General features: G+C 56.8%; 2 protein-coding genes across 7 annotated transcripts in view; both read left to right on the top strand.

Annotated features, from left to right (window-relative positions):
* The window catches only part of Nktr (natural killer cell triggering receptor), a 42,072-nt gene extending 29,665 nt beyond the window's left edge, over positions 1 to 12,407 (top strand). For 4 of the 6 annotated variants that reach the window (XM_013072817.3, XM_087210662.1, XM_087210664.1 and 1 more), the window contains 7 exons: positions 285 to 372; positions 872 to 1,017; positions 2,266 to 5,178; positions 7,149 to 7,238; positions 7,620 to 7,676; positions 8,197 to 8,301; positions 9,814 to 12,407. In XM_013072817.3, coding sequence (XP_012928271.2) covers positions 285 to 372; positions 872 to 1,017; positions 2,266 to 5,178; positions 7,149 to 7,238; positions 7,620 to 7,676; positions 8,197 to 8,301; positions 9,814 to 9,901 — 3,487 coding nt within the window. In that variant the 3' untranslated portion in view covers positions 9,902 to 12,407. Of the gene's footprint in view, positions 1 to 284; positions 373 to 871; positions 1,018 to 2,265; positions 5,179 to 7,148; positions 7,239 to 7,532; positions 7,677 to 8,196; positions 8,302 to 9,813 lie in introns of those variants that run through there. The other 2 variants (XM_004835094.3, XM_087210663.1) reach the window with 2 other exon arrangements.
* Positions 12,408 to 16,001: 3,594 nt separating this feature from the next.
* Zbtb47 (zinc finger and BTB domain containing 47) lies at positions 16,002 to 23,849 on the top strand. The gene is made up of 7 exons (XM_087210668.1): positions 16,002 to 16,210; positions 18,060 to 19,565; positions 20,421 to 20,573; positions 20,701 to 20,848; positions 21,552 to 21,667; positions 22,212 to 22,356; positions 22,456 to 23,849. The coding sequence occupies exons 1-7, from the start codon at positions 16,208 to 16,210 to the stop codon at positions 22,707 to 22,709; spliced, it is 2,325 nt and encodes a 774-aa protein (XP_087066794.1). The 5' UTR covers positions 16,002 to 16,207; the 3' UTR covers positions 22,710 to 23,849.
* The last annotated feature ends 423 nt before the right edge of the window (positions 23,850 to 24,272 follow it).

Genomic DNA, 24,272 nt, shown 5'->3' with positions numbered 1-24,272 from the left:
GATGCTGGCAGGTTGTAACTACACTGTTGTGATTCTGAGTGCCCATAGCAGTCTAAAGCAGGGGATCGCCACCTGGAGACAGCTCAAGAAAAGCGTGAGCTGAGCAGATAGAGGTAGCTCTATATCTATAAAACTTGATTTGTGGAAGCTGAAACTTGAATTTCAAGTAATCTCCGTGTCAAAATATTTTGAAACTAGTTTTGCATAGTAGGAATATACATTTTCCATTTAAACACTGCCTGACACTTGCTAATTTTTCTTATTCATCCCAACTTCTTTTCTAGGACGATTCCAGATGTGGCACCCACTGTGAGTGATCAGAAACCATCTGTGTCAAAGTCTGGACGGAAGATTAAAGGAAGGGGCACCATTGTGTGTGGCTAAGACTTTCCCCTTTGTGAATCACTTTCCTAAACAGTTTTTTTTAAACCTATTAGTAAAATCCTAACTTCTTTTTTACTTAAAATAGAAAATCTTTATGAGAAATTAGTTGTATTTTTCGTAGTTATGGGAAGGTACTGCTGTTGGGTCAGAGTTTATGCCTGTATTTGGATGGGTTTAATTAAGTGTGAAATGAATGTACTATAAAATAATGAAGATGTTGAGAAATTACAGTACATTGAATAATCTAGTCTAGTGGATGTAGCTGTTAGGACTTTGAAGAGGAAAATTTCGTAGGAGATTACAGGTGAATAGCATTCTTTCCCATCTCTCTGAGTGCCTTATGTTTGAAATAACTTTGTGCCATTCTCTTAGTACTTAACTCATTGCCTCTGAAGGTAAACGAGATCCTTGGGTCTTTTGCCTGACTTTGTCTGATAGCAGCCTGTAATTGAGAAGTGTTTTTAAAGTAGCTGTTTCCTTTGTACAGCGCTATCACACACCTCCAAGATCAAGATCCTGTTCGGAGTCTGAGAACAACGATAGCAGTGAAACTCCTCCTCATTGGAAGGAGGAGATGCAGAGGCTGAGAGCATACCGACCGCCAAGTGGAGAGAAATGGAGTAAAGGAGACAAGTGAGAGCTGGGAGGGAGGCACTGAGCAGGCTCTGTGATGTCCTAAGTGTTGAAGGAATATAGCCTAATCCTCCTCTTCCCATCAAAGGTGTGCAGTCGGAATTAGGTTGTGGCCAAAGGTAATACATTTAGGGAGACTTGGTGAAAGTAGTACTGTTAACTAGGTAAGACAGATGGCTTTGGGGCTTTCAAAATGGTTTTCCGTCCACTGAATGTTTTGAAGAACTGGTACCCAATTTTAGAAGTAATCAAGACTTTAAGATCATATAGTACAGCCAGTTCTTTCCTAGCCATGAGTCTTGGTCACTGATAAATTCATTGGCAGGTGGGAAAACCTGTCCTGGTTGTGTGCCCACAGACCATTGCTTCTTCAGAAGGGCAGCTGCCTCTTACACTCAGTGATACCCCACAGTGAGTATTTGTTTTAGAAATGGGGTTGGCCCCAGGATAGCCAGTGGAAAATACGCTGAGGGAGCCCTGTGTATTCTTCATGGAAAGATCCTCATTTTCTCTGCAGGTGTCTCACAGAGTGGCTGGACATGGGGAGAGGGAGGAAAGAGGTGTCTGCTGGGTGGGAGTGGCTGGTGCACAGCAGTGCTGAGGAGTCTTGATTTGAGCTGTGGCATTGCCACTAAGATTGGAAACCATAGTTTTCATGTCATTTTTTTCCTCTGTCTATTTTAAGTAGTTTAGAGGCAAGTCTTGGTTACCTCTGTGAGGGGAAAGGAAGACAATTCATGCTAGCTTCTTTAGAACAAGAGGCTGATCTTAGAGGCTGAGTGTGCAGCTCAGGTAGAATGCTTGCTTAGTATTTGTGAGACACTGGGTTTGATGCCCAGCACCAGAAGATAAAAGTTAAGCTAAGAACACAGCAGAGCTGTTGGGAAACTTTCTTTGATCTCCCTTAAAAATTGCTTCTAGAGGAAAAGGGCCGTGAGCAGATCCCAGCCAGGAACTCAGCATATCAGCAGTGATCTTGTGATGAGTTGATTTGGTTTTTGCATTTTCCTGTCAAATTGGAAATTCCTTTCTTAGCTTAAAAAACAAAAAGCCCTTTGTAAGTGAATCTGCCACAAGTTGTTATTATTTATCTCTGAAAGTATAAGGTCAAGACCAGCCACATAACTCTTTGATTCATGATTTTTAGTTGTGCTTCACGTGCTGATTTTGTTTTTGACAGGAACTGTGTTCAAGGCATAGAAAACATGCTTCCCAATGACTTCATTTGTATTGTGTCCCTGTCTGTAGGTTAAGCGACCCCTCCTCAAGCCGGTGGGATGAGAGAAGCTTGTCACAGAGATCTAGGTCGTGGTCCTTTAGTGGCTATTACTCAGACCTTAGCACAGCAAGACACTCTGATGGTCATCGTAAAAAACGCAGAAAGGAAAAAAAAGTTAAGCATAAAAAGAAAGCCAAAAAGCAGAAGCACTACAGAAGACACAAGCAGACTAAGAAGAGAAGGGCTGTACTATCTGACATAGAATCTTCAAAATCTTCCACTCAACAGATGAAGTCCTCCTGTGATAGAGAAAGGAGGTCTCACTCTTCATCCTCATCATCACATCACTCATCAAAGAGGGACTGGTCCAAATCTGACAAGGGCGACCAGAGCTCTTCTACCCATTCCAGCAGGGACTCCCACAGGTCGGAGCCTCCCTCTAGGTCTTATTCTAGAGGGAGCTCCAGATCAAGGGCTGCATCACGATCCTCATCACATTCTCAGAGTAGATCCGAGTCCAGATCTAGTTCCAAGTCAGGGCACCGAAGGGCAGCATCAAAATCACCAAGAGGAACAGCTTCTCAGTTAAGTGACAATAAACCAGTTAAAACAGAATCTTTAAGAGCAACAGTGCCACAAAATGAAAATGTAGTAGTACAGCCGGTGGTAACAGAAAATATTCCAGTAATACCGTTGAGTGATAGCCCCCCCCCTTCAAGGTGGAAGCCTGGACAGAAGCCCTGGAAGCCCTCCTATGAGCGAATTCAGGAGATGAAAGCTAAAACGACTCATTTGCTGCCCATCCAAAGTACTTACAGTTTAGCAAATACTAAAGAGACTGGCAGTTCATCATCCTACCATAAAAGAGGAAAAAATTCAGAAAGTGATCGGAGTGCTTATTCAAAATATAGTGATAGAAGTTCCGAAAGCTCACCAAGGTCAGGGAGCAGAACTTCCAGGAGTAGGAGCAGGTCTTACTCTAGGTCATACACGAGATCTCGTAGTCCAGCTAGTTCACGTTCCAGGTCCAGGTCCAGGTCTCCATCCTCTAGGTCTCATTCACGAGGTAAGTACAGCGATCACTCACAGTGCAGTAAATCGTCCTCGTACACTTCCATTAGCAGTGATGGGGACAGACGGGCCAGGAGGAAATTTAGATCCAGCGGGAAAAAAAGTAACACTTCCAGTAAAAGGCGTAGCAGCAGCTCTGAAAAGACACTGGGTGGTCGGCATGCCAAAGGTAGAGACCGGTCTTCATGTCAGGAAGGAAGGTGTAGCGAGAGCAGGTCGTCTGTAGATTCTTCTTCAGACAATGAACAGTCAAGTGGTCAGGTCACCCGTTCAGTCCAGGAAAAAGAGAAGCAGGGCAGAGTGGAAATACTGAATAAGAAGCAGGAAAAAGGCAGAGATGCAGAGAAGTCCAAGCCTGAACGGGAATGCTTGCGTCCAAAAACAAGAAACTCAAAAGAGAATCTTTCCGATCACTTTAGAAATGGCAGTAAGCCCAAAAGGAAGAATTACGCTGGGAGTAAATGGGACTCTGAGTCAAATTCAGAACGAGATGTAACTAGAACCGGTGCAAAGGGTTCCCGGAGGTCTTCTGACAAGGAGGAAGGGGAGGCCACATCAGATTCTGAGTCAGAGGTCAGTGCAGTTCACAGCAAAGTTAAATCCAAGGCAAAATCTCCAGTGAATGCGGGGCTGCCTGACAGTGGTGCCCGGAAATCCAGCAGGCAGCGGCCCTCGACTTCTGGTTCTGAGAGGTCCAATTCTAACTCTGAAAACAACAAAGGAAAGCCATGGAAGTACAAACACTCGACAAAGGAAAGTCTGAAAAGGGACCACACCAAGAAAGTGAAGGAGAAAGGGAAAGGGAAAAAAGACAAAAAGCACAAGCCTCCAAAACGAAAGCAAGCTTTCCACTGGCAGCCTCCACTAGAGTTTGGGGAAGAGGAGGAAGAAGAGGAGGAGAGTCATGAAAAGCAAGTCACCCAAGAGTCAAAAGAAAAAAAAGAACTTCCTGAAAACAGTGAAACCGTAAAAAAGGATGATACTACTCACACTGAGAAAGCCTGTGACAAGGCCAGGCTTTCAGGACAACATAGCACAGTGACTGCGTCATCAGCCCTGGATCAGCTTGCCGAAGGTGACAGTAAGCCCAGCATGTGTCCCACAGCTTTAGATCCCGAGAAAGAGAGGGCCAGTTTGCCCCGAAACAGTCAGCATTTTGAAGAACAAGCCCCAAGCGGAGCGGAGGATGTGCTTCAGACAGACGATAACATGGAAATCTGCACTCCCGAGAGGAGCTCCCCAGTCAAGGGAGAGGGGACATCCCCTCTGGCCAATTCAAGGCTCAGCACCCCACAGATGAGCAGTGTTCTGAAACAGGATGTGCACACAGAACCTCCCGAAGCAGAAAGAGTGAGACAGGAAAGCAGCACATCTGAAAAGAAAACAGTGGGAGAAGGGGGGAAACTGGACAGCAGCTCAGCCAGCACGGCCAGCGCCAGTAAAAGTGTCGGGAAGAGGGAGGCAGCTGAGAAGAGCCAGGGCCGCCTCTTGGATAACAAGTGGAAGCCTCTGCAGGGTGTGGGGAACCTGTGGACCCCTCCTGCTTCCACATCCAGTGCTGCAGAGGCGAAGGCCCTGACTGTTGTACCAGAGACGAAACCACAAGGCTTAAGGATAGAAATCAAGAGCAAAAACAAAGTTCGGCCTGGGTCACTGTTTGATGAAGTAAGGAAGACAGCACGGCTAAACCGCAGGCCAAGAAATCAGGAAAGTTCAAGTGAGGAGCAGACACCTAGTCGGGATGGTGACACTCAGTCCAGGAGTCCAAGTAGATCTCGCAGTAAATCTGACACCAAATCCCGACACAGAGCCAGGTCCACCTCCTACAGTCGCTCCAGAAGTCGATCAAGAACTTCCACGTCATCTTATCGGTAAGCACTGTTCTCTTTCCTTTGGTTTTCCCAGGGGGCATCTGTTCCTCTTCAGCTTGGGAAGGTGTCAGAGTTAGGGACAAGATTAGCGTCTCCAGATATCTAAACTGGGCCTGAGGGCATAGGTGGTGGGGGGTTTCAGGTGAAGAAATTTGGGCTTAATTTAAGTGAAAGAGAAATGAGTTGCCTGGATGTTGGTGAGTTGTCCATCTCTAAAGGTGTAAGGCTGCTTTCGTGCCCTGTCTGAGGCTTCTTGCAGGAATCCTGAGTTAACAGAATCTGTAGGCTGAGAGATCATAAACTTGTGTTTCACACATCCAGAAGGTAAGTGTCAGAGAGGCGGTCACCTGACCAGGATGCGTGCTGGAGACCTTTATCTGGAGGAGGGTAAAAATCATCTTCAGACTTTTCTCTTGTTCAAATTGGAAAAGTTCACGTAGCTTTTGTAATGATGCATGGGTGTAGACTGGATAGTATAGAGAATAAGAGCTAGATACTAAAAAAGAGCCATAGCGATAATTCATAAGTAACTGTGTTGCCTTTTTCCTTATGAAACACTTCATGGTATTACCTTTGTCTTCATTACTCAAATCTCCTATTTTATTTGGCTTGCTTTTCATTGTTTGAGCTTAAAATACAGACCCCTCCTTGACCATTGTTCCCTTTCTTTCCTTCTCTACCCGTCTTTCTTCCTGTACTTCTCCAGACTTTACTTAGAAAGGGACTGCCCCTGGCCATCCTCAGCAGCTGCATGCTTGCTGGCCTCACTAAACTGATTGAGGTTTTCAGAGACTCCTGCAAAGCCATGCCGGGCCTTTTCAGGCCCGCTTACCAGAAGCCCTCTGCCAGCTCTTCCCATCATTCCCTGCTCCCACCCTGACCCCAGCAGGAATGGAGCTGGGAAACTGGCCCTTCGTCCCAGGGTTCCTTGTTCGCGTGGTGCAGGTGCCCGTTGAGCTCCTTTAGCTTCCTGACCGCTCACTGGTGCTTACCCCTCACCAGCTTCCTGCCCCTGCCTCTGGAGCAGGTGGCATTTCATTCTGTGAAAGGGGTGGTGGGACAGGAAGTTGCTCTAGGAAGTTGCCCTGCAGCCTAAGGGCAGCAGATTGAGATGGCCTTGCTGAGCACTGCCCTCCCTGCTTTCTAGTGTCTTGCCTCAGCCCAGCTCCCTGACAGTGTCCTCCGCATCCTTGGTCACCATGTCACAGGATCTGGCTCTGTGTTGGCTGCTGAAAACCCAGAGTCTCACAGAGCGTAACATATCGTAGTCCTGCAGGTACACTGAGCACACATCCCCCAAACAAGCAGACACTTGCAGGGACCCTGCCCGAGGGCTTCACCCGCACAGGTTCCCTGCCACTTCCGAGTGACAGGGTAAAGTGGAGTGCAGGGGGCAGGACAGGGCGACCTGAGTGTTGCATTGATTAAACATTAAATAGTTGCCCACGATAAGTGATAGAAAGTACAGAAAATAACATAATGGGTCTTTTTGTACCTGTCATCTGTTGTACCACTTCCACCCTACTTGCTGACTGCCCTCCTATAATTAACCATGATTGGAAACTTGTGCTACAGTTTTTCTGTTTTCCCCCTAGAAGCGTTTCTCTGTAGATGCATTTCTGAGATCTTTTATAAACAAGCCTTTACACGTGAAGATGCTCCCTGCCACCTTTCTCACTCAGGATCGTGTCTGGTCCTGGGCTTCCCTTGCGGGCTTGGGTCCTCTCCTCTTTCTGGGCTGGAGCTGGGCTGCGTGGTTGTGGCTTCAGTGGCTTGCTGTACTCTGATCATTAACTTTGAGGCACGCTTGTCTCTGGATTGCCACATTTGCAGTGCCAGTGCCACAGCCTCTGCAGAGTGGCAGAGAGGCCTTCCCTCAGCTGCGTCCCTCTCTGGCCAGACTCGGGATTCCTGTCGCCAGTGTGGCAAGATGACTGATGTGCTGGTGTCTTCACTGGCTGTCTTCACAGATCCAGAAGCTACTCTAGGAGCCGGAGCCGAGGATGGCAGAGCCGAGGCCGAAGCCGCAGCCGCTCCTACCGAAGCTACGACAGTCACAGGTGGGCTTGCAGGGCCCAGGGACACTCCTGGCTGCTCCTCAGTGGGGTCTCCTCAGGCTGGGGTGGAGAGGCCCGCCGCCCCTCTTCGCCCCAAGTACATCTTAACCAGAGCTCACAGGCGCGGTCACCCCACGGGCTTGGAGAGCAGCAGAGGAGCAGAGGACTGCAGGGCACCAGGCAGGAGGGGTGTGTGGAGGGTGCCACACTTTCATCTTTTTCATGAAATGGGTTTTAGGGCATCGAGCAGACTTTTCATAGGAAAGTAAGTTCCGAGGTGTCATTCATTGGACACAGGTGTCACTGTGGTGGCCGAGGACTGGTCTAGACTTTGATGAGCCTGGCCACCTGTCCCCAAGATGATTCCTTCCTGTGGTCCCACAGGACATCCAGCAGGAGCAGGTCCAGGAGCAGCTCGTATGACGCCCACAGCCGGTCCAGGTAAGACAGGGTGTGAGTCTGGGCGGGAGCCGCGTGTGGCAGCCACTGGCGGTGGTGTGTTGTGTTGTTGACACCAGGGCTTGAGCCTGCGCCTCCCATGTGCTGGGCCTGCACTCTGCCCCTGGCCCTCACCTGTGGCATTTTTTATTTAATAACTTACTATGTGTATTTGTCTCCTCAAAGGATACCCTGTCTAAATGAGGTCTTTTCAACAGTTTTTATCTTTTGGCCCATTTCACTCTGATGGGAAAAGTGACAATGGCAAATTATGCCACAGGTGTTTGTTAATATAATTGCCTGAAAAGATCCAACAGAGTCCATCAAACTCAATGTTGTGTTATTTTTCAGCATTTTTCTCTTTAATATGATAAGTGATGGGCAGTTGCCAAATGTTCGTGGTACTTGTTATGTACCCGTGTCCTCACGCTGTCGTTAAGTAAGTGCCCATGTTCCAGCTAAAAAGAAGTGGGAATTGGAGCTTTTGCATGGGAAAATTGAATGTGTGCTGTTGCTATTAAAGCAGGTCCTACACTTACGACAGCTACTACAGCAGGAGCCGGAGCCGGAGCCGGAGCCAGAGGAGTGACAGTTACCACCGAGGAAGAAGTTACAACAGGTGGTCCAGGTGGGTCGTTGTTGTTTCTGTTTCATGGGGGAGGGCTGCAGGGTTTTGGTGATGGGGTCTTGCTGTGTAGCCCAGTCTGTCCTCAGACTCACGATCTTCCTGCCTCAGCCTCCAATGCGGTGGGGTTACAGACATGTGCCATCATGCCAGGCTAAGAACCCCTCCTTTTGGAGCACTCGAGTTACTGTGGGCTCTTGGTACACCAGGCACTGACTGCTAGTGGGGAGAAGGTGTAGCCCTCCAAGGACAGAAATCCTCTCTTCCTGCGTTTTAGTGACAACTGGCAGCTGCCAGAAGTGGCCTTGGTATTAAGAGTTACCAGGTGATATTTGCTGGATTTTGTTCATGTCTCATCTCAGATGAATTGTAAATGTTCATGGGTTGCTGAACATACACCTCTTGAGGAAGGATGAAAGAAGGTCACTGCATTCCAGCCACTTCCTAAAGTCGGGCTTTCCATTTTCTTATTTCCGTAGAAATAAGAAAAAAGTAATGTAAGACATAGTCTTGGCAAGATTGAGGTTTCCGTCTTGTCAATTTAGTAAAATAATTTTTATGTATTCTGTGTCTTGTGTTTTATATAAATTTTGACTACTGTAGGTCTCTGATAACTTTTTTTGGTACCGGGGATCGAACTCGGGACCTTGCACTTGCGAGGCAGGTGGCAGAACCACTGAGCTAAATCCCTGGCCCCTTTGATAACTTTTGAAATAGCCCTTTCTGGTGGATCAGTCTTCCTGCCCCCATCCCTGCGACGCACCTGAGCACTCCGGTGCACACGGGCAGGTCCAGGTACTGCAGGGCCGCTTCTCTTACCCCTGACCCTCTCCTGCCTAGAGACACAGGTGCCCTCTCCACATCTCCTCTTTGCTTCCTGAAATGACCAGTTCCCACCTACACTCAGGTCTCCGCTGCAGCCCGCTGTCCCGGAAGCCTCCCTCCCTCCCTCCCTCTCGCCCGGAGGGGCTGCTGTGCCCCTGTGCTCATTGTCCCTCACTTCCTCTCTGGCTGGCTGTGCTACATTACCTGTGACCCTTAGGGGCCGTACCTGGCTACTGTGACTGGCTCTTCTTGAAGTTTTTTTAAGCTAACTGAACAGGGACGATAAGCAGGTCCTCTTGGCTCAGGGTCAGCGTGCAGACCACTCCCACCTTTGCTGGGCTCTCATTTGGCTTCCGTGCCTTCAATAAAACTGTGTTGAATCGTGCATCTCCCTCGTACTTCCTCAGGTGATCTAGTGAAATGTTGGGTCTCGTTTTGGGTACCATGGAAAGTTACTCTGCCCACGTGCATGCACGGGTTTCAAGTAAGTTTCCCGAATGTTGCCACCAGCTGTCTTGCAAACACCCTTGAGGAGTGAGTAGCACTGCCGCGGTCAGAGTCCAGCGTCCACGCCTGTGCTGTGCCGTCCTGTCAGTTTGGAAGCCACTCAGATCAGAGTGGACTCGGGAGGGATTGAGAGGGTGGAGAGTTAAGATGTTGCTGTACATTTTGTTCTGTTTTGTTACACAGGAGTTGTAGATCCTATGGCTCTGACAGCGAAAGTGACCGCAGTTACTCTCATCACCGGAGCCCCAGTGAAAGCAGCAGATACAGCTGAAAACTACCATTTTGATATAAATTATATCTTGTTTGTAAATATCTGGTAACTTAAACGTTTCAGAAACTTAATGACAGTCTGTTGTTCTATTTTGATATTAGAGGTGAATTTCAGAGATAGACGCTTGTCAGTTGCACTCCTTACGTACATGTGTAGAAGTCTGCAGGTGTGTCTCCTATAAATACTTTTAGGCCACATTTTACAGTAGCCAACTATGGAATTTTCATTTTCTTGAATCAAGAAATTGTGAAATTTATGTAAGTATAATTTGTGATATTATTTTGGATAGACTGTCTCTCCCCATCTCATGTATCCCTAGAGTACAGATTCTTTTTGCCCACCTTTCAGGTTTTAGCATACATGCTGCCAAGCAGAGAGCTTCAGAGGAGAACTGCTAAGGCGGCAGATGTTTAGCTCCCAGTCCTGAGCTAGGTCTGGTCAGAACTGACCACCTAGACTTCGCACTGGCGGGAGCCAGCGCGGCGCCTGACTCACCTTCTGTCTCTGCCTCTCTGGGGCTCAGGAACATGGTCGTCCATCATGCTGCCTACGGGCGGCATTGCTGTGGCTGGGGGGCTCCTTAGGAAGAAAAAATCAGCCTTAACTATATATTCCTGTACTGCCTCTGAGGAGTGCATATTGTACATGCTTTTTAATATGGGAGTTTAGACTGTAGAAAGCGTCCTACTCCAGTTTATGCTTCGGTGCTTTCTCGGTACCTTTCGGTGCCTCTTTAAGCATCATCTTCATAATGCTACACATAAGAGAATGATGTTTTGTTAAATACACTGGCACTGAAAGTTGTTTCTTCCACGCTGTCTTTGAATACTGGAGGAGCTTCTCTCAAGCACATGCATGGACTGGGCCCAGAGCGGGTGAGCCTGACCCTAAGGGTGCATGCCCATCCCACTCTGGCCTTCTGTACCTGTGCTTTTGAAGGAGAGGGCTGAAGAGCATCTAAAAAGCAGCACCAGAATTTTAACTGCCACCGTCCTGGAGACATTGTGAGGGCTTCATGTGTGAGTCCTCCAAGGAAGGGATATACCACAGCAGGGGCAGGACTCTTCCAACCAGCCTGCTTTCCTGTTTCTGCTGGGTCCCCCGCCAGCTGCGTGAAGCCACGTGACCTGGAAAACCCAGGCCACAGCCTCGAGGGCTTCAGGGTGCCACAAAGACCCCGGTTTGTGGCTTTGGGTGGTTCTCCAAAAATGACTCGACCTGTAAAAACTAGTGTGATTTTTTTTTTTTTTTAATCTTTTGTTTGCAGTTTTCCCCCAAGTGTACTTAATCACCTTAGTGCCAATTTCATCCAGTGACGCCGGGGAATTCCTGTCGCATGTCCAGTGTCAAAGTCTGCTCTCCTGCCCCAAGCCTTGGCCTGGGCTGTCTAGGAAATAGCAGAGACCCCAGCTGGGGGGATGTGACAGGGGATGTGTCAGAGCTGCCGTCCAGGGCTGGGGTAGAGCTTTGCGGTGGAGCGAGGCCCTGGGCTCGGTCCCGGCAGGAGGCACAGTGTGTGAGCAGGGCTGGTGGGCCGTTGTTTACCGTGGCAGCAGACAGCAGTTCCTCAGAAAAGAACGGAGTCAAAGATCAGGACTTGAGAGAGAATATAAAACAACGTGTGGTTTGTATCGGGTTTTCAAAAGTTGCCTGCAAAGGAGGATATTGTTTTAATATAGCAGCTGGAGAGGAAAAAGGCATTCAGAACATTCTGAACAGAAACTGCCAGATCAGCCAGGCGAAGAAGAGTGACTCTTGGCAGTGTATTAGCTCTTTGTTGCCTTGTGTGACAAATGAGCCACGTTGTGCAGCTTGTGGAGCACTCGTGTTGTCCTGTGCTGGGCCAGGGCTGTGTGGTCCGGCTGGGTTCTCTGCTTAGACTCTCCAAGGTGGAGGCTCGGGAGGGACTGCTTTGGGCTCCTCAGTCACGGCCAGCTCCTTTACATCCCTTCTGCGTGGCCCCTAGAGCCCTTGGCTGGCATGCTCCACATCTCTGCCCTCCCTCCGATCTTCAGGGGCCGTGTAAGGGCTGTCACAGTCGCGGGTTCTGGGGACCGGCACAGAGCGGGGGAGGGCACTTCAGAGCCGTGTGGACCTCGGGCAGCACCTCTACCCGTCACAGCCGAGGGCAGGTGGGATTTTTATCCCGGAAGGAGGCCCTAGAAGCCCGTTTCCCTCAGAAAAGGCTGGCCCTGCTGCAGTGTTGGACTTGTGGGTTTACTAAGTGAACTACAGAAATAGCTTTTCTTCCTACAGGGCATGGGTCTGTATTTTGAAGTTATTTTTTAATAAAATTGAATCATGTTGTGTAATGTGCTTCTTAATAGAAAATGCATTATTGGACTGTTTTTGTAACGTTCTGTTTATTGCAAATAGCTGGTATTGTTCAAAAATTGTAGAAAATACTTTTGTACATAGTACCAATGTCTAATTTGTATACACTTGAGCTGTATTTCCCTAAAACATGACGGGGCCTTGTAGAAATTAAAATGTATACTTGGTCTAAGTCTGTGTCTGTGTTTTGTGTTTTTTTGTTATCAGGGATCAAATTAGGGACCTTGCACTTTTGAGGCAGGTGGCGGAACCACTGAGCTAAATCCCTAGCCCTGTGTCTGTGTTCTGTCTGTCTCGACTTACCAGACCTCAGCGAGTCTTTCTGAAGTGGGAACAAACCTATCTTTGCCGACCTGGCCAGTGGGGGGCCCAGGTGGCGCCAGAGGTGCCAGGCAGTGCTGCCCGGCTGCACACGAAGTGTTCGTGCTGTGCTGTCTGATTTCCGTACCCCCCGGCCCCCCGGGAACCCCAATCCCTCCAGCTTGTCACCTGCATCCAGAGGTTTCTGCTGTGGAGGGAGTGCGTCCCTGTACCGCACCTGGGGACAGCGCCTGCCCCTAGCTCCACTTCCCTCCCCAGCAGCGCTCACTGTGCAGAGTGGCATGCGTCACTTCTGGGGACGGGTGCACGGTGACATTTTCTCATACACAAGGGCCAGGGATTTAGCTCAGTGGTTCTGCCACCTGCCTTGCAAGTGCAAGGTCCCGAGTTCAATCCCCGGTACCGAAAAAAACCAAAACACAAGGATTTACCTGGCCAGCACAGTTAGCTTTTGTGTCCTCGAGCATGGAGGAATGTGTTTCCGCAGTAAACACAGGCTACTTCTCACTTCAGACAGTGAATTTTCTAAATTAACAGTGGGCTCCCAAGTTGGATAACCATAAACTGTCTAATCTGGGAGTTTTGCTTTAAATTGTAGCAGAGGAGCTGGGTGTGTGTGTGGGGGGGGCGTTTCTTCCCCAGGGCTTGGCGCTGGGTAGCAGCAGCGCTCCCTTGCTGTGTGCCAGGTTTGGAGCCAGGGATAAGCACTTCTGTCCCTTGGAGACCCCAGCCCAGCTCGGTAGCCCAAGCCCTGCAGCGCGCAGGAAGAGCCCACACCACGCAGAGCACTGAGGACACAGGATGACCAAAGGCGTGACCCACACTCGGGACGCTCCTGCATGCTGCATTCAAGCCCCATCCTTGGGCCTCTGCCTGCCCATCAGCCCTGAGGGGGTGGGTGGGGGTGCAGGGAGCTCAGCCCAGCCCGGCCTCTGATTCCGCCCTGCAGTGGTCAGGCCGCAGGCCACCAGGGCCTCCAACTACAGTCTGCCACCAGGCCAGATCTTCAGAGAAAGCCAAGAACCCACAGCGACCTGGCTGCTCCTGGCCTGCTTGGGTTTTGTTCTGAAGAAAATGGAGGACCTCAGTGAGCAACTGCCCTCGGGCGTGGCCCTTAAGGACAAGCTCCCGCTGTCTCCCCTGGGGAGCAGTGAGCTGCCATGCCGACCTCTAGCTCAGCTCCTCACCTGCAGACAGGACTCGGGATGTGAGGATCACCCTCCTAGAACTAACCGGTAGACAGACAAATGCTCAGAACCAAGCGGCCCCGCCTTGCCTCCAGGAAGAGAGGTGCATCCTCAGGCCAGCAGGGTGGTGAGGGTCTTGGGAGCTGGAGGCCTCCATACCAGGGCTGCGGTGTGCAGGCTGCCTTAGAAACCAGGCAACCTGCTGGCTTGTGTGAGGCCCGCCCTGGCAGCTGTGGCGTTAGTGCCCAGTGGGTCTTCTCCTGGTGGGGCCGTTGCCCTTCCTGCCACCCTGCCCACTCTGCCCCTCCTACCCCAGGGAGGCTGAGCCCCACTGCACTCTCTGCACACCCATCCCAGTGCAGCTGGAGCTGCTCCTTCCCCGGCCCCCAAGCATGGGGGCTGCATCTCCTCCCTGTCAAGAGAGGAACCTGGGCCACTGAGGGAAACTGAGAACTGCCAGCCCAGGTGCCGGAAGGACACTGCACTGTGCCCTTGCCAGGTGAGCAATGGCTCAGTCTCACCGTGGCCTTCTAGGAACTCAGGCCCCCAGATGTCCCACACATCTGTTCTGCCTGCCTCTACTGGGCACTGCACTGCAGGAACCCTCAGGTTCCTCCTCCAGGGTGTGCAAAGGCCCTTGCAGGTGACTGGGTGGGTGGGACAATGAGGCACCAACAGGCGCCCAGGGCTCGGGCTCTGCCTGGGGCTCCCCAGCAGACCTGCTCAGGCCAGAAGCCGAGGGAAGGGAGGGGCTGGGGTCTTTGGGGACCCTGGGCCCCCATTCCTCCCTTCTCAGCACCCTTCCACCCCTCCTCTGGCTAGACTGGTAGCCAAGGCCATTCTCTGGTCACACTGGCTACACACTTTGCCAAGCTTTGGCTGGAGTGGGCCTAGGACGGCCCACACAGCCCTCTGCTGGGCCGCTTCAATCCCCCGTTCCCTGGCTCCTGCCACCCGGCCTTGGTGTCTGTCCAGCCAGTGAGTCCTGTCAATGCCACCTCCCAGGTCAGTGCAAGGGTCCACTGTGAGTCAGGTGAGGGGTGTTTGAAGAGATGGAAGCCAGTGCAGAAGGTCTGGCTGGTCCAGGCACAGAGGCTGTTCAGGCCTGCCCTAGGCGGGGGCCCTGTGGGTGCTGAGCCCCAGCCCGTGCACAGCCCCCAGGTGTGCCCCTCTGTCCCCACCCATCTTACACTAGCATCCGTCCTCACTCCCATCTGGCTGTGTACAGTGCTCCTCCTGCCCTGGCGCGCCGTTCAGGCCACCTCTGTCCCTGGCTGGGAGCCCTGTGTATCACAGGACAGACTGGGCCCTCCACGTTCTGCTCCACCCCTCCCCACACCCAGCATGCACCCTCAACCCAGGCTAAGGTGCCTGGCTGGGACCTGAGTAACTCAGAGGGCTCCTGTAGGAGGGGGGGCTGCCAGGGTAGGACAACGTGGTGACCAAGAGCGGGATGTGCAGCAGTGTGGGTGGGAGTCACAGACAGGCGCCTGCGTGATGACACAGCCCCCGGGGCACAAGGTCCCCCTCCGCGGTGGCGCCCAGCCATCCCCTGGGCCTGCCGGGCCCCTCGCCGCCCCGCGTTCCCCACCCTGCTGCCTGCTCGGCCTGGCACGGGTCCTCTGCAGCCTCCCGCCAGCAGAGCCGGCCCCTGCCCCCACGGGCGTCCGAGCCAGAGCAGCATTCCGCGGGTCTGGCGGCCTCTCCCGCAGAGGCCGGGCGGGGAGGCCACGGCAGCCGCAGGTCCCAGGTTCTGGGGCGGTGGGGCCTGGGCCCCGGGGCCTCCCCTTGGGCCGGGTCAGAGACCTTCAAGGCCTTGAGCCCTGCGGCCGTGGGTTGGATCTCACAGGCCCCGGACAGCAGCCTAGGACACCCGGTAGGAGGGGTACAAGCTGGAGGCTGGAGTCCGCGGGGACCCCCGACTCACCCCGGGGTCGGAGCCGCCTGGGCCCCCGGGTGGGTGCACGCGCCGCCCGGATGCGGCCGCTGGGGGAGCAGGTGGAGGTCGCCTGCCGAGTGGGGCCCGGCCCCCTCCGCGCCCCGCCTCCGGGTGCAGCTGCCGGCGCTGAGGTTGGACCCAGCGAAGTTCCCGCAGCCAGGGATCCGCACGGCGCGGGCGCGTGCTCGGCGTTGGCAGGGCCGAGCGGCCCAGGCCGGGCGGAGGCAACGGGCAGCGCGCCACGCGCGTCCGCGCCCCCCGCGGCACCAGGCGGCCTGGCCCTTTAAGCGTCCGGACGGCGGCCCCAGCTGACGCGCGGGCTCCAATCGGCGCCCCGCGCCCCCCGCCGCCGCCCGCCCGAGGCTGGGCGCAGCTGCACGGATCGCCGGGCCTCGCTCCCGCCGGCCATGGCGGCGCGGCCCTGCGCGGGGGCCCCCGGCGCGGCGCTTCGTGGAGCGGCCCCGGCCCGGCCGCCGGGCGCAGCGCGAAACCGCGGGGCCCTGTGAGCCCCCGCGCCGCAGCACCATGGTACGGGCCCCGCTCCCTGGCCTTGCCGGTCCCCTCGGTCCCCGCCCGCGGCGCGCACGGCCGGGGGGCGACCTCGCCCTCTCCTCCCCCGCCCCGCCCCTCGTCCCGCGAACGGAACGCGCTTCCCACCCCGGGCCCGGCGCCGCGGGGAAATTCCTGGGGTGGGGGCGCAGCGCCGGGCCAAGTCCTGCGCTCTCCCGGGCCGGGCGGGGAGGGTCGGGTTCCCACTGGCCTCGGCCACGTGGGCGCCGCACGCCCGGCCCTGGATCTGGGATGGGGCCACAGGCCGGTGCGAGCTGCGGCGTGACCTTGGGCGCCCCCGCCTCTCTGGTCTGTCCCCGGGAGGGAGCAGAGGCGGGGACAGGGGCTGGCATCCACCCTTCCCGGAGAGGAGGCGCCTTGAGGCCAGGAGCTGGTGCCTGTGCCAGGCTGGCTTCGTATACAACCGTGCATCCAGGCCGGAGGCTGGCATGGGAGGAGCAGGCACGGTTAGATGCCTGGGTTCATCACAAGGTCTCCTGGGCGAGGCAGGTGCCCTCAGGTATCAGGGTGCCCACCTGACTTGGCTGGAGGGCTTGATGGCGGTAGAGCGCCAGCCTGTCCCTGGGGCATCCTTGCCAGGCTGGGGGCTGGGCCTGGGATGGGTGTGTGGCTGCAGCTGGCATGGCCAGATGGGGAGGGGCACCCACAGCTTCAGGCTGTGGCACACCTGGCTGCAGAGGGCTGCCACTCGGGGCTGGGCAGCATCTGTGTCCAGGGTGGTGCTGACGTGGCTGATCGAGATCGTCCAACCCCGACAGGCCTTGCCATTTTTCCCCACTACTGTCTGGCCTGTTGCTCCCTGTGCCCTCAGTGACCTACAGGTGCAGGGGTTCAGGGAGCAGGTGGTGGGCGGGGATCTGGGAGACCACAGCTGTCCCTGGCTAGGAGGGCTCCCAGGAACTGCTTCCTGAATCCAACCATGCAGAGCCGGGTCCAGCCCAGCAGGCAGGGGCAGCCCTAGCAGAGCTGGGAGGCAGGCAGAGGACCCCTCATTCCCATCCTTGATTTCCCCATCTTGCAGAGTCCGGGCCCAGTGGAGGAAGCAGAGTGAGTCAGCGGTGGGGAATGGGAGGGGCTTGGTGCCACGTCTGGGTTAGACTGGCCAGGCTGGGTGGCCAGCAGCTCCGGACAGGGCCGACAGTGGCTCCGGGTTTGGGGAATGTGGAGGATCTGCAGGAAGATGGCATACACGGCCAGAGCCTTGCCACCCTGGAGTCTGAGAGACACAGGACAGAGTGGCCTCACTGCTGGCGTGGAGGGCAGGTGGCTGCTGGTGGCTCTCTGAGGTTCACCCTGAGGCGGGTTCTCATGCAGAGACCTAGGACTTTAGCTCAGACACTCCCCACCCCCTCCGAGGAAGGGCTGGCGTGGGAGGTGGTCTTAGGGATAGGGCTGGGCTCATCCCTGAGTCTCTGAGGTCCTGCTGGGCTGGTGGCTGGGGTGCAGAGCTGTCCTCCAGGCAGGGGGCCGGCAGGTGGGGAGCGAGGCGTCCTGTGGGGGGATCTGTGGGGCCCAGGACCAACAGGGGAGTGGGGTGTTGGAGGGTCAGGAGGGGGAGGAAAGGATGGCAGGGCCCCCCCGGCCCCTCCCCTGGCCTTCCCATCCACTTCCCCTCCCAGGGCAACCGTGCCTCTCACAGGGAGAGCGGAGGCCCAGGAAAGTGGACTGACCCAGGGTCCTGGGGTGGCTCCCGCTCCACCTCCTTGATGACCCTGCCAGGAGGGAGGGACCGGGAGAGGGAGCTGCTGTGGGGTGGGAAGCGTCTGTGGGTCCCCTGCCACCCTGACCCTCCGCTGCCCTCCAACAGTTGCTGGTTGAGAAGACGACCGACTCGCCAGCGGCCGAGTTCTCGCTGGTGGAGGACGTGGCGCTGCACTTCGCCTGCTTGATGGGCCGCCTGAACGAGCAGCGCCTCTTCCAGCCCGACCTGTGCGACGTGGACCTGGTGCTGGTGCCGCAGCGCAGTGTCTTCCCGGCCCACAAGGGCGTGCTGGCCGCCTACAGCCAGTTCTTCCACTCGCTCTTCACGCAAAACAAGCAGCTGCAGCGCGTTGAGCTGTCTCTGGAGGCGCTGGCACCGGGCGGCCTGCAGCAGATCCTCAACTTCATCTACACGTCCAAGCTGCTGGTCAACGCCACCAACGTGCACGAGGTGCTCAGCGCCGCCTCGCTGCTGCAGATGGCCGACATAGCTGCGTCCTGCCAGGAGCTGCTGGACGCCCGCTCCCTGGGCCCACCCGGCCCCAGCACTGCAGTGGCGCTGGCCCCACCAGCCGCGAGCTGCAACCCAGCCACACCGCCCTACTACTGTGACATCAAGCAGGAGGCTGACGCCCCTGGGCTGCCGAAGATCTATGCCCGAGAGGGTCCTGACCCCTACTCGGTGCGTGTGGAGGACGGGGCAGGTACTGCTGGGGACACAGTGCCAGCCACCCTGGGGCCGGCGCAGCCCTTCTTCAAGGAGGAGAAGGAGGCCGGTGTGGAGGCGGCTGGTGGCCCGTGCAAGCTGGAAGGGGGCGAGGGGCTGGAGGAAGCGCTGGAGGCAGCCGGCAGCTACAGCCGGCAGGAGCAGTCGCAGATCATCGTGGAGGTCAACCTCAACAACCAGACACTGCACGTGTCCACAGGGCCCGAGGGCAAGCCAGGGCCGGGCGCCAGCACAGCCACCATGGTGCTGGGCAGGGAGGATGGGCTGCAGCGACGTTCGGAGGACGAAGAGGACGAGGAGGGGGAGCAGGAGGAAGGAGGAGAGGCAGGGAGGAACGGAGGTCAGGAGGAGGAGGAGGAGGGTGGCAGTGAGGGAGAGGAGGAGGAGGAAGAGGAGGGGGAGGAAGAGGGGGAGGAGGGGCACAGTGAGCAGGGCCCTGAGAGCTTGGAGGAGGAAGGGGAGGAGGAGGAAGGGGGGCCCACAGGCAGGCAGGGCTCGGCAGGCCCTGGGGGTCGCCAGGACCCCACTGCCCATGGTCGCATGGCCACGAGGTCCCGGGAGAACGCACGCGCTGGGCGCCGGGCTGCCTCTGAGCCCCAGGAGGCCAGGCGGCGTGGGAAGCGGCCAAAGCCCCCTGGGGTGGCGCCCACCCCGGCCCATGCACCGCCGGCCGCAGATGGGCTAGGGGCCAAGGTGAAGCTAGAGGAGAAGCAGCACCACCCATGCCAGAAGTGCCCCCGGGTCTTCAACAACCGCTGGTACCTGGAGAAGCACATGAATGTGACACACAGCCGCATGCAGATCTGCGACCAGTGTGGCAAGCGTTTCCTGCTGGAGAGTGAGCTGGTGCTGCACCGGCAGACAAACTGCGAGCGCAACATCCAGGTGGGCCTGGGCAGCGGGGGCGGGGCAGTGTCTGGCCTGGAGGGCTCTGGGGATGGCATCAAGGAGAGCTCCCTGCGGGAGGCAACAGACAGATGTGCAGAGAGGCCTGGGACAGTTGTGCCCTTGGCCAGAGGGGTGGGGGAATTGGAATGCAGGAAGCAGGCCAGGGCATGGCCTGCTGGAGCTGCAGGAAGGCCGGAAGTGCCACCTTGTACAGCGTCACAGGCTGTGTACTGCACCAGAGTCCACAGGAGGGGAAGGGAGGTTTGTGCAGTGGGGGAGTCATTTTGTTCCCCACAAAGGCATTGTCCAGAGCAGGGGCAGCCCAGCGGGAGGAGCCCCCTGCGTTCAGCTCCTTGGAGATGCTAGGAGTGTGGGCCCAGGAGAAGGGACCGGATAAGACATTTGGGAAGAGTGGAGGAGCTGGTTTGGCTCCTTGCTTTGGGCCAATGAAGTACGTATTGCCAGCCTGGTTCCTGGGGTGTCTGTGGCACAGGGCCAGCTGGGGCCCTCAGGGCCTTTGCCCGTCTCTGGCCCAGGAGCAGAGGCAAAGGTGCAGGTGGTGGATGCTAATTGCCTGAACTAATTGCTCAGCACAGCGCCCCGTGTTCCCGGGGAGGCCCCAGTCTCCTGCTCAATCCCTCACCTGTTTCTTCCTGTCTGCCTTGGGCTGCTCTCTGCTTCTACCTGCCACACACCGAAGGGGCAGAGTCCTGTGCACTTTTGGGCTAGGTGTTCTGGCCCAGCCTCTGTGCCAGCCAGGCCAGGCTCTGGCCCCGGGGTATCCTGCAGGGCTTGGCAGGATGGGGAAGACGGGGAGGAGTTGATCCCGCAGCCCCCCACCGTTGTCCCCAGCCAGCCCCCTGGAGCCATCCCTGGGGCTCTCCACGTTGTCGGGCACAGGTCCTGATGGTGTCCGTGGACTGTGCCTGTGGTGGGCTGCCTGTGTATCCTCGCAGCGCAGCGAGGCGAGGCCAGCGAAGGGGCCGGAGCCCCCTGAATGTGCAGGTGTGCAGTGAGTCACCATCCCCAGCCCTGTGGGTGTCAGGGGCCTCTGCAGCACACCTGAAGTGAGGCGGCTGAGGCCAGGGAGAGGCAGTGGCCTGTTTGAGGGCACAGTCATCTCGCCCTGCAGTGTGTGACGTGCGGGAAGGCCTTCAAGAAACTGTGGTCCCTTCACGAGCACAACAAGATCGTGCATGGCTATGCAGAGAAGAAGTTCTCCTGTGAGATCTGTGAGAAGAAGTTCTACACCATGGCGCATGTGCGCAAGCACATGGTGGGTGAGTCGGGGCAGGGTGGCTGCTGGCAGCGCAGGCAGGATGTGCCTGCGGGCAGATGGACGGGAAGACTCTGTCCAGGGCAGCAGGAGGGGTGGGAGGGTCCTGTTGGGCTGGCCAGGTGTGTCCTGGCTGGGGCAGTACCCAAGAAAAGGCGTGCCTTCTTTGTGCCTGCTTCTCCCTTCCACCCCTCAAGGCGGGGGTCACTCCTGGGTACAGGAGGCCCTGGGCAGGTGCCCACACCACACGCAGCCTAGTTGGTTGCCTGTGTTCCGTGCCTCCCCTTCCTTGCCTAGTCCAGGCAAGGGCTTGACAGAGGTGGATGTCAGGGCTCTGGCTGGGTCCCGTCCCTCTCCCTACTGGGTGGACAGTGCTGCCTCTCCCGTGTGAGCTCCCTGGGAGCACGCTGAGTAAACCAAGACCACTGTCGGCTTCAGAGTGGCTGGGTTCTTCCCTGTGTCTCAGATCTCCCCAGCCTCTGCTGGGGGCTCCCATCCATGGGTGGGGTGCTGTTGCTGTTGAACAGCTGTTGGGCCCTCAGCAGTCTCTGCTGCAGTGACCCCATAGTTGTAAAAATGCCGGCCTGGACCCAGTGCCACTCATTCTTCAGGAAAGGGCATGTCCCTGGGCTGCCCCGATGGCGCCTGGACCCACAGGGTGCGTGGGGGGCACTGACCGGCTCTGACAGCTCGGTGCCCACCCGCAGCCCACACCAAGGACATGCCCTTCACCTGTGAGACCTGCGGGAAGTCCTTCAAGCGAAGCATGTCTCTCAAGGTGCACTCGCTGCAGCACTCAGGGGAGAAGCCCTTTCGGTGTGAGGTAAGCGCCGCCCACCGGCCTGCAGGGTTTAGGGCAGGACACCGGCCTCGGGACCAGGGCCTCACCTGTGCAGCCAGGTGGGGTGCACACCAGGTGGGGCATCTGTGTGTTCCGGGCCTGGTAGGGCCGGGCAGGGGCCGAGGAGTGGGGGACAGAGACGAAAGTCCAGGAGCAGAAGGGAGCCCCTGTGGCCTGGGACTTCTGCTGCCTACAGCCTGCAGCCTGTCCTGGCCCGGCCCGCAGTTCCTCCTGCCCAAACCCTGCCCCTAATGCCCTGACCCTAAGCCCATCCCTGATCCTGACTCCCTAACTTTCACCCCTCCAGCCTAGACATAACCCCAATGCTACCAACTCAAACCCTAACCCCAACCCCATCCCTGGCCTTAAGGACGCCTCATCCCTTGTGCCCTAACTAACCCTAACCCTAACCCCAACCCTAACCCCAACCCCTTAGCCCTAACTCTGACCCCAGCCCTGACCCTGAACCTCCCAACCCGGACCCCCGACCCTGTGGCCTGACCTAGCCCCTAACCCCGACCCCCAGAACTGCAGCGAGCGCTTCCAGTACAAGTACCAGCTGCGCTCGCACATGAGCATCCACGTCGGGCACAAGCAGTTCATGTGCCAGTGGTGCGGCAAGGACTTCAACATGAAGCAGTACTTCGACGAGCACATGAAGACGCACACCGGTGAGTGCCGCTGCTCCCGCCCTCTCCTCTCCGGGGGCCCAAGGCGGGACTCGCCCTCCCTGGGCCGCCTGACCCCGCCCTCCCGGCCCCGCCCCGCAGGGGAGAAGCCCTACATCTGCGAGATTTGCGGCAAGAGCTTCACCAGCCGGCCCAACATGAAGCGGCACCGGCGCACGCACACCGGCGAGAAGCCCTACCCGTGCGACGTGTGCGGCCAGCGCTTCCGCTTCTCCAACATGCTCAAGGCGCACAAGGAGAAGTGCTTCCGCGTGAGCCTGCCTGCCGCCACCAGCACGCAGCCCGCGGGGCTCGGCCCGCCGCCCTTCCCCGCAGGGCCTGGCGCACACCACTGAGACCGCAGCCCTGGCCCGTGGGACCACCGCAGGGACACCTCGTCCCCATGCCCCTCCGCCACTCCTGGAAGCCTTGGCTCCTTTGTTCAGTGTATTTTTGGAAGAGAAGGTAGAGGAAGGAGTTTGCAGCGGCCCTCTAGGTGAGGGCGCTGCTGCCCAGGGTGGGGCGTCCTGGGCAGACTCGGTGCTCGCCCTCACCTGTGCTCAGACCGGCTCGCTTCTCCTGGAGGCCCGGAGATGCGGGCTGACCGGAGGGCGTGGATGCTGAGGCGGAGCTCAGGCTGGACCCCGGGACTGTGGGCCAGGAGGAGCCGGGGGCCGAGACTGCAGGCCGGGATCTGGGAGTGGGGCAGACAGGGGCTGGCCCCGAGGGTTTGCCCTGCTCGGTGACACTCCTGCCAGCGGTGGAGAGGTCCCCGGCCTGCTCCGGCTGCCATGAGGGCCCAGAAGCAGCTGGGCCTCTGCGCGGTGACCAGGCCCTGGGCAGCGCCGGCCCTGGGCTGCGAAGGTGCGACTCAGGGGCAGGGCCCAGGAGGAGGCTCAGGCAAGCCTTTTAGGGTCCCACGGTGCTACGGTGGGGTGGGGCCAGGCTGCGTCTCAGAGCACCTGGCCCTCACCAGCCACGCTGGCTGGACCCCACGCCAGGAGACGCGCGGTCTGTGTGTGTCTGCGCCTCCGCTCCCAGCCCCCCACCCCGTCCCTCCTGGGCCTCCTCAGAGGGTGAGGGGCGGTGCCCGCATCCCGCTCTGAGGAGCCGCACGTCCAGACCCCAGGGGCGGTGGAGTCCAGCCTGCATCCAGGGCTGCACCTGGAGGCCAGCATTACTAATAGGATAGCCTTTTCTGTTGTCATTTAACGTCTTCATTCCTGCCTTGAAAATGGGCGAGGAGGTTCCATAAGCTACAGGTCTCCTAGTTAAGCTCTTCCTATCGTGTTCATGCGGTTTTGTTTGTTATACTCTGCACCTTACACCCCACCTCTGCCCCCCCACCTTCCAAGCATGGCTGCTGTGGGAGGAGGCCTGGGCCCAGGGACCAGTGAGGGGACAGAACCCCTGGGAACCCCCTGGAGGCCTGCAGCACTGGGCAGAGGGCCGGGGACATTTTAATCATCAATAAATGAAGCACTTTATTCTCTACAGATGTGGGGCAGGCCCAAGGTACCTGAGTGATTTGAAGACATCCCAAGCTACACGGTGCTGGTGGTTTCCAGGGTTGGGGCGGGATCTGGTGCCAGCAGCCTCCCTGGCCTGGGTGGGTCTGAGGCTGCCGACATCCCCAGGCACCTGTGTCCTCCAGGTCCCCTGAGAGAGGAAGGTGGCCCTGTGGCCCCACAGCCCCTGAACCCAAGGCTGGGGTTCCTGCAACTCTCAGGCTCCACACTAGGTCTTCCCGCCTCCTCCTCTACCCCCTGATCCCCAGGCTTCTCTCCTCAGGGTGCGCCCCCCCATGCTAGTTCAGACCTCTGGCCTCAGTGCCTGCAGCTCTTTAGAGCTCTTTCCCCCCAAATTTGACCTCCCTCATGGGCTGTAGGCAGTAGCCCTAGGGCTTCCCCAGCCCATGC

The sequence above is a fragment of the Heterocephalus glaber genome, unplaced genomic scaffold (genome assembly GCF_053883595.1).
Source record: "Heterocephalus glaber isolate CG9 unplaced genomic scaffold, H.glaber_assembly_v1.0 deba00001175, whole genome shotgun sequence".
In the NCBI taxonomy this organism is placed as follows: domain Eukaryota; kingdom Metazoa; phylum Chordata; class Mammalia; order Rodentia; family Bathyergidae; genus Heterocephalus; species Heterocephalus glaber.
The sequence above is the reverse complement of the archived record's forward strand: the minus strand, read 5'-3'. Positions and strand labels throughout refer to the sequence as shown.